This window comes from Pavona decussata, unplaced genomic scaffold, assembly GCF_977016875.1.
Source record: "Pavona decussata unplaced genomic scaffold, jaPavDecu1.1 SCAFFOLD_252, whole genome shotgun sequence".
Classification (NCBI taxonomy): domain Eukaryota; kingdom Metazoa; phylum Cnidaria; class Anthozoa; order Scleractinia; family Agariciidae; genus Pavona; species Pavona decussata.
In genome coordinates, this window is record NW_028145655.1 from 255,965 (window position 1) to 270,000 (window position 14,036).

General features: G+C 37.3%; 1 protein-coding gene across 1 annotated transcript in view; it reads right to left on the reverse strand.

Moving 5' to 3' along the window:
* The window catches only part of LOC146456960 (scavenger receptor cysteine-rich domain-containing protein DMBT1-like), a gene marked incomplete at its 3' end in the record, with an annotated part of 596,400 nt that overhangs the window by 200,770 nt on the left and 381,594 nt on the right, over positions 1-14,036 (reverse strand). Inside the window, exons 9-12 of the mRNA XM_085092482.1 lie at positions 12,601-12,757; positions 11,510-11,682; positions 5,486-5,707; positions 63-222 (exon numbers count right to left, since the gene is read on the reverse strand). Of these exons, the coding sequence (XP_084948608.1) occupies positions 63-222; positions 5,486-5,707; positions 11,510-11,682; positions 12,601-12,757 (712 nt within the window). The remainder of the gene's footprint in view (positions 1-62; positions 223-5,485; positions 5,708-11,509; positions 11,683-12,600; positions 12,758-14,036) is intronic.

Genomic DNA, 14,036 nt, shown 5'->3' on the forward strand with positions numbered 1-14,036 from the left:
CGTTATCATGCAATGGAGGTTATGTAATGTATACTCTAAACACTGATTCGATAGTTTTGTACCTGCAAGATCCCCAATAATCCTGCAGGTTAAAATGGAAAAAGTAAATGTTTATCGCCAGGCCATGTGGAATATCAACCCAATAAACACAGTCCATGTTGTTTGGATAGTTGTTTGGATATCCGGGACTTTTCAGTACGTTGTTGACAACGGCACCACATCCTGTTGGATTAAGTAGACATTTAGTTTTAATAAGGCATTCCTTAAATGTAGATCAGTTTGTGATAAAAGTTAACGCTAAAAAATCACGACGTTTTGACCTCTCCGAGGTCAGTTTCAAGTGCGCTTAAAAAAAACCAAAGCTTAGCATAAATATATTACAAACAGTTAAAATCGGTAAGAATGTCATGAACGCTAAAATGTGATAAAACAAGCAGTGATTAGTATTTATAAAGTTAAAAAAGGACATAAAACAATGAAGTAATAAAACAATAATGAGGCCTGATAAGAACTGATCTAAACAAATAATTTCGCTCGGATGAAATCACGCAGCTTGTTTAGTGTTGGTTTAAGTTCTTTGATAAAAAAAAAAAAGCGTTACGAAAATGAGGCAGTCAAGTTTGTTCTTACATTTTCTTAAAATTTCAAAACTTCGCGCAATGCCATTTGGGGCTATATTGTGCTGCTCCCTCGAGTAGTTTCCGATTGCCGATCCCTTGTGTTCTTCAATTCGCTGGTGAAGACGTCGGTGCGTGTAACCGACATAACCTGCATCGCCCAGGCTACACTGAGAATAATAGACAACGCACTGTTGATTCACAAGGGGTGACTTGTCTTCCCTCACTGCTGCGAAATTATTTGTTAAGATCAGTTCTTAGCAAGCCTCATTATTGTTTTAATGTTTCAGAGTTAAAGTCCAGTTTTACTTTATAAATACTTATCATTAACACATTTTATCACATTTTAGCGTTCATAACACTCTTACCGATTTTAACTGTTTGTAATATATTTATGCTAAGCTTTGTATTTTACTCTTACTTGAAAACGACCTAGGAGAGGTCGAAACGTCGAGATTTTTTAGCGTTTATTTTTCAAACAAATTTTAGTTTTAAATAACCATTTTAGAAAGGTTAAAAGAAAAAGAAAACCTGAGTGAAAGAACTTGAAAAAACGTTTTAATTAAAAATTAGTACATTCAAAAAAACCTGCAAAATAAGTACAATTTTTAGATGTTACACTCTGCAAAAATCAGCACAAAAGGTATCAATTGATTAGTGTATAGCTTTGTACGGTGTAACTACTTTATTAATAGCTTAGCTTTGTGACACGTTTCTTGTTTTTTACCATAATTATATATCAGAAATAGTGCGTTTTACAGAGAAACACTTGTTTTAGTACGGTTCTTTTTCTGGCACCTAAGAACTACGAGTCAAACATAAGTAAATAATATTTTGATTTCCTTCTATTTAACAATAAAGTGCTCCAAACGCCCAATTTTTTCTCTAAAACAAATTTCCATACTTTGGTGAGTATCTCTACGTAAAGAAAAAATGTTTCGGTTAAATCCTCGCCCTTTTATCCCCCTTAAAGTTGAATACCGAATTGTTCACGACCGCGTAAAGGGGATCTGGAGAAAGTCAAGTTCTGACGTCAAATCGAGAACGACGCTTAAGCGATTTTCAGTCAGTTATCTTTATTTTCGAACTTTCAAAGCTTTCTGTTGCAAAATTCGTTCGATTTGGGCTCCATAGCCGTCAGAATTCTACCGAAATTTACAATGTCATTCACGTCATCGCATTTGGAGTCGGGCTTTGACTCAGGCAACTCAGAAATCAGTTTAATAGCTGGATACGAAATGTAACCCGATCAGGATTTATCCTGTTTATCACCACAGAGATAACCCAAACCTCGAGTGAGTCTAGCGATGACGATGCTGTTGCTTATGCTGACGACCCACTGGCAGACGAGAAAAAACAGCGAGATACCAAGGGGAAAGTGAAGGCCGTATTCGAAAAGACCGATAACAGGACAATGTAGAACTCAGGGAATGTCAAGATTCGCGATTGTTTACTTTAATTCCACGCGTCGTTTTGTCATGCCTATTGATATTTTCCATGTGTTGGTATGCTTTGTTTACACGCTAAAGCGTTTGTATTTCTTAAATCATTTATCCGCTTACATAACGTTACTGTACTTCAGATGCAAGTGTAGAAATTGTGGAGTCGTTTCGTTGCAAAAGTGTGCGAACGTTGTTGCTAGCGCTGTTGTGAACGGTAAGATTGTCGATCACTTGAGGGTCGTTCTGCTATTACAGAAGTATAAATTGCTGGGAAAGCGGTGATTCTGAAGCTGTCTCGTTCTTTACACTCTGGACAACGATTGGCAGGCCGCTGAGACGTCGCACCACTAAATTATAAACCTTACTCGCTCTTTACACCCTGACCGGCCATATGGCGAGCCACCGAGACTTCGAGCCACTAAATTGTTAACCCTACTCGTTCTATACACGCGACTGGCGAGCCGCCTCACTGAGTTATATACCTCTCGAAATGTGTCTCTCTATTGTTTATTTGCTCCGAGTCTTCATCCTTTGATCCTTAATCCTTTGTGCATGTGTAATTGCATACAAAATCGTCGGTTACAAAATACTTCGAGCATATTACTGAACTCTTCGATGACTCCCATCGAGCACGCTTCTTTCTAACAAAGTCGACCCATCTTTTTCTTCGTTTCTTCGCCTCTGGACGCTCATCGCCTTAAGAAGGTATCGTACAGTACGCTTTTCCTTCCTGCAAATTCCTAGCCTTACTACAACTTCTGCGACTAACTGCAATCAGGAGTCGAACTTACTATTACTAGTTCGGATGCTCTACCACTGAGCTACAGGAGACTCGTGGAAGCTAAAGCCATTAAACTAGGTTTATGGGACAAACATCCTGCATACTTGCATACTACTAGGATTGAAGTGTCAATAAGTGGCATATGCGCAATGAGAGGAATTGTGATGTGATTTTTTTTTAAGGCTGAGAGCATCTGAACTAGTAATCGGAAGGTCTTAGGTCTTACTCCTGATAGGAACACTCGGGATTTCTTTTTCTAAGTTTGCCTGTGTTATTACTGAATAATACATCATACTCATTTGTTCACCAGGCAGTGTAGAGCATTCCAACTAGTAAACGTAAGGTCTTAGGCTCGACTTCTGATAGGAGCACTCGGAATATCTTTTTCGAAGTGCGCCTTTGTTATTACTGAACAGTACATCATTCTCATTTGTTCACCAGGCTTAAAAAATATTACATCACGTTTCCTTTCCTAGCTTCAGAAAAGCACAGAAATTGAGCAAAAAACCAATCAGAACAATTAATTAAAGAAACACTAATTTTACCTAAAAGCAACAGCTATATTAAGAAAAGTTTTTTTCTTTATTTTGAAAAGGAATCTTTCATTTTGTGAAGAAAACTTCCTGTCAAAATTTGGTTGCCATGACAACATCAAAGTCAATGAATACAAACGACCACATAAAACTTGTTTCAGTTAAATTTCTAAAAACGAACTTAAGTTTCATGGAGTTTGGGCAAATATTAAAAAAGTTATGCAGGTTTAAAGTCGCCGTGGACGGAATCCCTCCTACTAATCTACACACGGTTAATCTAAACTACATACGGTTAATCTTAATTTATCCCTATTTAACTTATTGTACTACAGTTTGGTCTTCTACTTATGTAACAAACTTAAATCGCATTTTTCCTCTTCAAAAACGAGCTGTGCGAGCTATGACAAATTCTAATCACCTTGCACCTTTTTTGCACAATTGAATATCCTAGATATTTTTAAAGTGAATTCCCTTTATATTGCAAAATTTACGTTTTCCTCTCACCAACGTTTGCTGCCTTCGCCCTTTTTAAATTTAATTTCGACTGGTGGTCAAATTCATAATTATGATACTAGAACCTCAGCTCATTTTCGACCTCACACCTGCCGAACTAATTTCAAGCAATTTACTATACTCTATAGAGGGCCAAAAATATGGAATGCTTTTCCATTATCAATTACGTATTCCCCTAGTCTATCTACCTTCAAAAGAAAGCTTCTTGATTTCCTCAGTTAATTGCATGAAACGTCCGACTCTGTTATGTCTATATAGTCTTACCAACGTATGTTAAAAAATCTAAGTACAATGTCTTTACTAGTCTTAAAGTCCTAACAAATCTCCGAGGAGACCTCTCAGTGTAAGCCCGGGGGTTTCTTGAGGTCTCCTCGCCACTTCTTACTTCTTCTTTTACTATTATTATTTATTCTAAACTTATGTACGATCCTAGTCTATTATTCATTGTGACTTTCTATGTTTGTATGTCGTGGTGAATAAATATATAAAATAAAATAAAATAAATATAAAAGAAACAAGTGAAGTATGTGTGATGTTCTCGTGTTCTAAAAGTGACGTCAGCAACCACTAGACCCATGCTCCTTAAAAATCGGTCGTGAACCAAAATGGTGGTGATTTTAGGCTATTTTCCGTTTTTCCAGAGGGTACAAAATAGCGAAGATTTCACCAAATCAAAAAAAAAAAAAAAAACTTCTGCGGGATGCCAACCAAAATATGGGGATTTTTGTGGGAGAAAAAATGGGGATGGAGGGGTTTAGGTGGACATTAATTGAGTAAGCTCAGCATATTGTTAGTATCAATGGAGGCTGCCTGAAGTAGACTGTCTGTTAGTAGAGGTAAAGAAATATTACACATTACTTCCCTGTGTTTTATTTCAGCAAGTCATTCGGAAGCCTCGTTTAATGTTAAATTTTGCCAAGAGAATCTGGCTTTAAAGTATTTAAGCAACACTACTTAAATTAATATCCTCTATTGACATGAGACGTTATCAAAGTTTTACACAAAATGCATGTACTTGGCTAGCAGATCAATTTTTAGAAAGTGACAATCAAATGCTGATTACCGAGAACAAATACAATAAGTTTACAAAAAAATCCACTTAATACATTGCACCGATTAAAACGCTTTGCTCTGCAGACATGAAGGCGTTGGAAGATGGAATTTTCACGGGCAAATTTTAACAATGTACGAAGAATGAGAAATGCAGTCATCTAATAGTCTATGCAGTAGTAAGAACATAGTGAATGGTGGTCTTTGTGTTGTCGATGGGTTTGTCAAAAGAGGAGTTATAGTGTGTTCTGTTAAAGAGTGTGTTGTAAACTACATCAATGAAGACCTCGGTGAACCTGTTTATAACTGAGTTAATGCATTTTTTAACTGACTGGTAATGGTAAGCTCCCTAATTTTCAATTCCTTATCGTTGCACAATTAGTATGCGACAGTTGTCACAAGAATCTTCATATGGATATTATTGTTTAAAGAATGAAGGTGAAAATGTAATGTGAATTAAATATGTATTAGTTATATGTATTAGGAAATCTAAAAGTTAGTTACCAAAGGAAAAAACAAACACAAAGGAAAACATAAGAAAAGGCAAACCTGTAACCGAAAACGTTTTTGAATCTGTTCCTGCTTGGTTGGTAGCCGTACAAGTGACGTTTCCCTCCTTTGTAACTTTTACAACTACAGTATCTGTTCCCTGACCCAAAATGGTGGAATTCTGAATTAGCGACATATTCATGGGACGAGTTCCTTCAGCCGAACACTTTACCATGTAACCTGGAACTGTGTGCACCGCTGGAATCGTTATTTTCGGTTTATCTGAAATATAATGAGGCAAAGATAAAAGAATACCGTTTTAGAAAAGTGTCACCCCGGACTTAGTTGCAACTTCAGTGCCTTTCGGAATTAGTTTTCTATTGTCCTTTTCACTTCTTTCTCAGAAACGTCAACAAATTCGCTGAACGGCCATTTTATAAATTAGTGCTGCCACTACAATTATCTCGCGCGAGGTGATTATAGAAGGATATGACGCAATCCTCGACCAATCAGATGAACAGAATCTCTATAATCACCTGAGTAATTATACTAAACTGGATATATTTAACAATTATTCCATAAGCGCGCGTTTGAGATAAGATGATAGGATATAATCGTTTCATATCCAAAACGCGCGAGTGGAATAATTGTTTTATTAAAAAACAATCGATAGATATTGCTAGAACTTGATGATTTTGCTTTGCAAGAACAACCAGGATATAAATTAAAGGTCGCTTTTCTCGGGCATGCTCTAATGGCTCATGACCGCTCTATCAGTTCCCAAGAAACATTGAATTATGTTAACTTTTCTTCAAAACTTAATTATCTTAAGTGAATGACAGGACAGCTGGCATGAAGCCCATTTTTAGCCAGACTTGGCCATTTTAAATTATTTTGGCACCACTCTGGTACAAGTGATATGTATACAATTGTGAATGTCCTTGAATATCTAATTTGCCAAATTGCACAAGAGCGCTAAAATATTTACCTACAAACAATAAGAGTAGGGGTATAAAAAGCTAGTAGAATAAAAGAGTCAAATCATGCGCAGTGATTGGCTGCTCGAGCGGTCAAGATGGAGCGATCTTGCCTGCTCGGGATTACCCGTTGCCAGTTAGCCTAGCATCGAAAGTTTAATCCACAAAAATGCAATATTTCCTTCGATTTTCTTCTTGTTCTGGGCGAAACGCTCACTAAAATGCCCCCCCCCGGGGGGGGGGGGGGTACTTAACAGATGGTTGGGTAGGGAGAGGCCGCCCGGGCGTTCAAACCCTGACCCTGTTTAAGACACAATGCTCTGATTTCCCTATCCCGTTTAAGGCCAAAATTCAAAATTTATAGACCCTATCTAGGACATTTAACCCAAAATCATACCCTGTTTAAGACTAGAATGAAATAAGAATACACTAGTTTCTTACTGTATTTTAATGCATTGGCAATCACAATCTACTTGAAATCATTGAAATATGCTTTGTTCTTCAAAAGACCAATGAACAGTCTTATTATATGGCTGGTTCTGCGAGCGGACAAGATGAGTCAAATCCTGCGCTGTGATTGGCTACCCGAGCGGGCAAGATGGAGCTATCTTGCCCGCTCGGGATTGCCCGTCGCCCGTCCGCTTAGCTTGGCATCGAAAGTTTTATCCCGAGCAACAATGCACGCTTTTCTTCGATTTTCTTGTTGTTGTGGGTGAAAACGCTCACTAAAAAGTTCGGTAAACTCTCAACATTTACCTAAAGGAAAGGAAAGAGAATGGAATCGTCCTGGTGTGGTGAAAATTTTGTTTCAGCTAAAATGAATGTGAGTTGAATCGGTGAGTTGCTCCTGTGTGGTATTTATAGAGTTGATTTTGTAAAACTTATTGTCTCAAGTCGAGTACTAAATTGATTAGTTCTCTCGGTTTGCAATGACTGTATTTAAATTATAGCGTGGTGAAAGTTGCGTTAAGTGTTTAGAGCAGTTCAGAGAAGTGTTTTTTCTAAAGTTCGCCGAAGAAGCTCACGTTTTTAATTTAGCCGCGTCTTGCTCGTTGTAAAAAACAAAATCTTATCAAAGTTTCGCCCAGTTTTCTGACTTACCCGCTCTTTTTTTCGGCTTATGTTTGCATCTTTTTTCAAAATCTATTGTTTCATTCAATAATTAATGATTGGAAGCCGAAAACTGTGTAAAAATGTCTATTATTTACGCCACCGCGCGATCGGCTGAAAATGGCGAGTTTGCCGGATTCTATTTAAATCTTACCGCTTATGCAAAAATCTGAATTTTTCGTTCTCAATAATTATTTACTCCTTTTAGGCCATTATAAAGTTAGAGCCTTAAGATAATTCAGGATTCCTTGTTTTCCACGATTACATGCTAATCCAAAAATGCACTGAAAATAATAAACTCTTGCACCGGCCGGCTATGAAGAATTTCTTTCCGAGCAGAGCAGTTTCATGTCCTGTTTTGTTTTTCTGTTTTAGTTTTAACTTGAAAGTAAAGCTATATAATAAATCCTTTATTGACCAAGCTTGTTCGGTCAAGATGGCTGGATATTGTCCTCGTTCTTTTTTTGCGTTTTAATGGACCTCGACGAAGGACTTGGCCAATATCCAGCCATCTTGACCTCACGCTTGGTCAATAACTCATATGTCTAAGCTTATCCTGTTTAAGCCATTAGGTCATGTAGCAATGCCCCTTTTAAGACAGAAACAAAACACCCTAAAAACCATACCCTATCGGGCCGCACGTCCCCGTTAAGGTCACATAAAGGAGTACCCTCCCACCCTCCCCGGGGCTAAAATGCTCTCAATATTTGACTGAAGAAAAGGAAAGGGACATGAAATCTTCTGAGGGTAGGGTAAATTTTGTTTTAGCTTTCATGAATGTGTCGTTAAAAGTTATGGGTTGCGCTGCAGTATCAGATCTTAGAGAGGTTAATTTGGTAAAAATGTTTGCTTATTATTGTCTCAAGTCGAGTACTAAACTGATTAGTTCTCCCAATTTGCAAGGAATGTTTTTAAATTCTAGCAAGGTGATAGTTGCGTTTAGGGATTAGTCCAATTCAGAAAAGTTGTGTTTCTCAAGTTCGCTAAAGCGCACGTTTTCATTTTACATGCGTCTTGCTTGTTGTAAACGACGAAATTTTCTCAAAGTGGCTTCGAGATAAACCGTTTGTTCTCTTTCATTTGCCTTGTTTTATTACCACGTGCACTGCACGATCCTGCGATTTCAACGATTTTTTTCGATCCACTATTAAGCTCTAACTTCTCTTAAGAACATGTTCACATTCACTCAGCTAATCAGTGCCCAGTATTTGTGTGCTCTATATCCCACAAACTGTCTTAAATAATGTAAAGAGTCGGGGACTTTGAAGCACAGGGAAATTGTGGGGTAAAATGACTACTCATTAGTATGCTCTATATAGGGCATACTAATGAGTATATAGAGCACGGGTAAGGGTACGGCTTGCCATCACCTCTCATGACTTTCAATATGGATTTTGTAATCAAGTAATTTACCTGTTCCACAGGGGTGGTGCCCAAATCAACGGGAACGGACCTATACTCATCCCTAAGGATTTTAATTTGTGTGTTTCGGTATTCATCTCAGACTCGATAAACGATTACTCGATAGACGTTTTTAAATTCTGTCTCTTTCTCTTTGCTCAATTTCGTTCACTGTGGTAGGCTTTTGGAATTATGCACTTTTATCGAAATTTATCCCCCAAGCACTCGGATATGTCTACGCTCTCATAAACAAGTAACTCTTGAGTGGCAAGGACGGCCTCAGTTTCCTCGAGATCTGTACACTGGCTCATTGCCGGAGCAAATGAGCCATCAAAACAACAAAGAATAAACAAAGCTCCAAAGATAGAAAAGCATTGTTATTCATAAAATTCGACCAACATTACAGCGACATCCAAAAAAAAAATAACAACTTGATTCCTAAGTGTGAATGACAAAATTAAAATACGCTCATCAATAGAATCTGCATAAAATATGGTTTGACCATGTTCACGATTAGACAATGAACGCATCAATCTCGTACCCAGAGTCCTCAGGCTCTTTGGCCAGCGGTTGGTCAACAGGAGAGACTCTGGGGTACTGGAATTTTATTATCGCAGGATTTCTGCGGTAAAACAATGGAAATCGTTACGAGGCTGAAACAGAGCAGCCAATCAAAAAAAAATTTTTTTTGAACTCTCCAAAGTCACTCCTGGTGTCTACCCGCTGACCAAAAAGTACCACTCGGGCTACGCACACATGGCCTTCTATGTATGCTCGAGGCACTATATCCCATAGAACACTCGCGTTAATTGTCTAACCCTTACTTATACTTAAGCGGCGACAATAAGGCTGCGAATAATATAACGACAAAACTGTTTCGTTTTCTGTTCTTATAGTGTTCCTCATAGCTATTTTGGGAAATTACATTACGTAATTCTAGAACGTTCTGAGCTTTGTGATGAGACTTTGCTTGGTCGGTCACCTCAATATATCAGTAATTTAATACCAACAATTAAACAATCTGCCTGTCACTCACGCTCAAATGATGTAATTTTACGAGAATTCCCTCCTGGAAAAATGTAGCGATTATAATTTGGTGGTAAGTCTTTTGTCGCCTCGGCTCCCACACTGTGGAATGCTTTACCTCTTGCCATACAGAATCTAGATCATTGCGTCGTTTTAAATCCTAACTGAAAACTTTTTTTTTTAAGCTAACTTTTGATGCCAAGTATAACTCTAATTTATCATACCTAGTTTAATTTCGACACTGTAACGCGCCTTTGGTCATTATATGTTAAAAGGCGCAATACAAGTTGTTAATTATGAATATTTAGCATAAAAATTAATTTGCTCATTTAACAATTTCTGAAAGCAGAAAAAAATTAATCTTAAAATCCGTGCGAGATAATCTTAAAGAAACTGTTATAAAAAGTTAATTTGCCATCGAAGTGACATAACGAGCTCATCTTCAGGCTTTTTTGTGGCTTATTAGCAATTTTTTTTTTAGATTCGAGTGACATACTTGTGAAAAAGTCTCGCGAAGATAGGAGTCTTTTCTCCATGAAACGTTCTATAAAGGAAAAGCTTGGACACAACCTAGATTGCAAAAGTAAGTAAAAACACAAATATAGCGATCAGAAAAAGAAAACTCAAACAGAGAGTAAACAGGGCTTCTGGTTCGAACAACCTTCAACTTCACAGATGGAAGATGAGTCTCTGTAGGGATTTCCTGTGTTTTTTTCCATTGGTCGGCGGCATGACCTCGTTGACATCTGCTGCAATGGTGTCCGAAAACTGTGCAAATCTCTGGAGGCCGAAAACGCAGGGCTTATTTCTACGAGTATTCCCTCCATTCTGATGAATATAATAGGGATGATATATTTTCCAGATTTGAACGAAATTTGGCCGTTAAGATGTTCGTCACACACTAATGCACCTAAGTGATTCAGGCTCTTGCGAAAATTGAAAAAGCTTTATTGCGTCTTCTTAGCGCGTGGGGCTCGCTGATAAATATTTAATTATTAAACTTTACAATAGATTTTCTTAGTACACAGTGGGCAGATCGAGAAAGCCTGACACGCTTTGTTAACCCATTATATCCTGAAGGATATAGTTAATGTTAGAGCTGGTAGTTGATGCAGTCAAAGCACACACTGACAGTTTTGGGTTTCAGTGCTTTGATCGCCCACAAAATCGAAAGCGTTATTTTCAGATTTTACAGCTTAATAGCTTTACCGTAATATATAGTTGACGTTTTTAAGGTTTCTATAAAAGCAGCCCGCATAGGTTTGGAATAACCTGTTAACGATTGTCTCAAAAAATTCACAGTTTCCCTTAAACCTTCGTTTCTCGGCCAACTGTGCATTTTTCGTACAGTCTTTCGCCTCGAACAATATTGTCTGATATGGTAGCCGCCTGCGGAGTGTATTTGCTAAAAAACCGCGCGCTCAATTTTATACCACTTGACAATTTTTTTTTGTCCAATAGTAACGCGTATATTATAATCGGTGAATTATAATTAACCATAACAGACAATCCCTGAATAGCAAATTGACATTTACTTTGGAGAGTATCTCGTCCGACTCTTTCTACTTACCGGGAGAAACAAAGGAGAAATCTAACTTGTATCCTCTGAGCGTGACAATGTCGTCTGAGTGAAATGTTAGCACAGCATAGTGTCCAGTAAAACTGATATTCAATCCAGACTCCACCCCACAGTATGTACCTACGGTATAGTTGTTATCATTGGAAATCCTCAAGTAGTCATACCTGCGAACAAGAAAGACGTATTTGTTTAGTTTATTTATGATGAGATAACATAAACTTAAATGACATTAGCTTACACAAATTGATAATATAATAAGTGGCAAAATTACACGCATTTTTAAATGTTTACTGAGTTAAAGGAGCACGGCCAATTACTAACAAATAAGAGTACATATATACATTAAAGTAGGACAATGTAATCGATAAAAAAAATGCTGAAGTAGTCCATGGCCTTATTATAAATGATGCAAACACAACGACACAGACAAACAAACCTTATAAACAGCTAACCTATCAATTTGTCCAGGGAAGAAAAGGCAACGGTTCCAAAACAACCCATAATCAGGCCAGCATGAATTACGAAAGGCGCGAAGGGTAGAAAATCAGATCACATACATGCAAAACTAGTTTATCACATGTGTGTCATGACAATAAATGACAAGGTAGTCTAGTTATTGATTTGATTCTTAGCCTCAGATCAAAACAACAACAATAACAGCAAAAAGCAAAAAAAAAACAACACACAAATAAGCAAAGAAACAGGCGAATGAGCCTCAAGATAAAAAAAGCTACTTTTATAGTAATGAGACTAACAAGTAACTTCGTTCTTTGCGATGTCTCAATAACTTTTTTTCGAGTAGTGTATATACCTTTTTTTCTTTTTCTTTTTTTTTTTTCTTTTTTTTTTTTTTTGTCTTTTATTCTTCTCCAGTCATCTCCACAATATACATTAGGAGAATAAAGGTATTAAAAAAACGGAGAAAGAGCCAAAAATAGAGAGACTAATACTTAGCCCTAATGATGGAAAAAAACAAGGCTCAAGCAAATATAGACAAAACAAAGAAACAATCACAACTACCGTTACCATGCAATGGAGGTTATGTAATGTATACTCTAAACACTGATTCGATAGTTTTGCACCTGCAAAAGTAATGACCCTCCAGGGTAAAATTAGAAAAGTAAATCCTTATGGCCATGTCGTGTGGAATTTGTACTCGATAAACACAGTCCATGTTGTTTGGATAGTTGTTTGGATATCCGGGACTTGTCAGTACGTTGTTGACAACGGCACCACATCCTGTTGGATTAAATAGACATTTAGTATAAATGAATAATTTCTTAGTGAAAGATCAGTTTGTGATAAAAGTTAATGCTAAAAAATCACGACGTTTCGACCTCCCCGAGGTCAATTTCAAGCGCGGGTAAAAAAAACAAAGCTTAATAGCATAAATATATTACAAGCAGTTAAAATCGGTAAGAATGTCATGAACGTTAAAATGTGATGAAACGTGTGAATTATAAGTATTTATAAAGTTAAAAAAGGACATAAAACAATGAAACAATAAAACAATAACGAGGCTTACTAAGAGCTGATCTAAACAAATAATTTTGCGCGGATGGAATCACACTGTTTATTTCCTGTTGGTTTAAGTTCTTTGTTAAAAAAAAGCATTTTGAAAATGAGGCAGTCAAGTTGTTCTGACATTTTCTTAAAATTTTAAAACTTCGCGCAATGCCATTTCGGGCTATATTGTGCTGCTCCGTCAGGTGGTTTCCGTCTGTCAATCCCTTGAATTCTTCAATTCGCTGGTGAAGGTATCGGCACGTGTTACCAACATAGCCTGCATCGCACAGGCTACACTGAAAATAATACACAACGCACTGTTGATTCACAAGGGGTGGCTTGTCTTTCCTCACTTGATTATTTTCGTCCGTGATCTTTTGACTTGTGTACACCGGGCTGGTATCCTCATTGATCTTCCAACTGAGGTCTCCAAGTCGTCTGCGCAGTGCGTTTGCAGATTTCTGATCTTTGAAAGGCAGTACGATTCTTATTGGGGCTTTTTGCTTCTCAGGTACTTGCTGTTGAGTACGTGAATCCTCAGACACTTTTGAATCAATAAATTGGCGGATGGTAGACTGTAAAAGTTTGTCTCGGTAGCGCAGTCGGGAAAAAGTCTCTTTAATTTGAGGCGTTCTCATTCCTGATTAATGAGCTTCCACGTAGATGAGAGCTTAAGTTCAAGGTTGAGGATGTTTCAAAATTTTAAGAAAGTGTCAAAACAAACTTTACTGCCTCATTTTGGAAATGCTTTTTACCAAAGAACTAAAACCAACGCTGAACAAACAGTGTGATTCCATCCGCGCGAAATTATTTGTTTAGACAGTTCTTAACAAGGCTTATTATTGTTTTATTATTTAATTGTTTATGTCCTTTTTTTTAATTTATGAATACTTAACATTAACACATTTTATCACATTTTAGCGTGCACGACTTTCTTACCGATTTTAACTGTTTGTTATATATTTATGCTAAGTTTTGTATTTTACTCGCACTTGAAAATGACCTCGGAGAG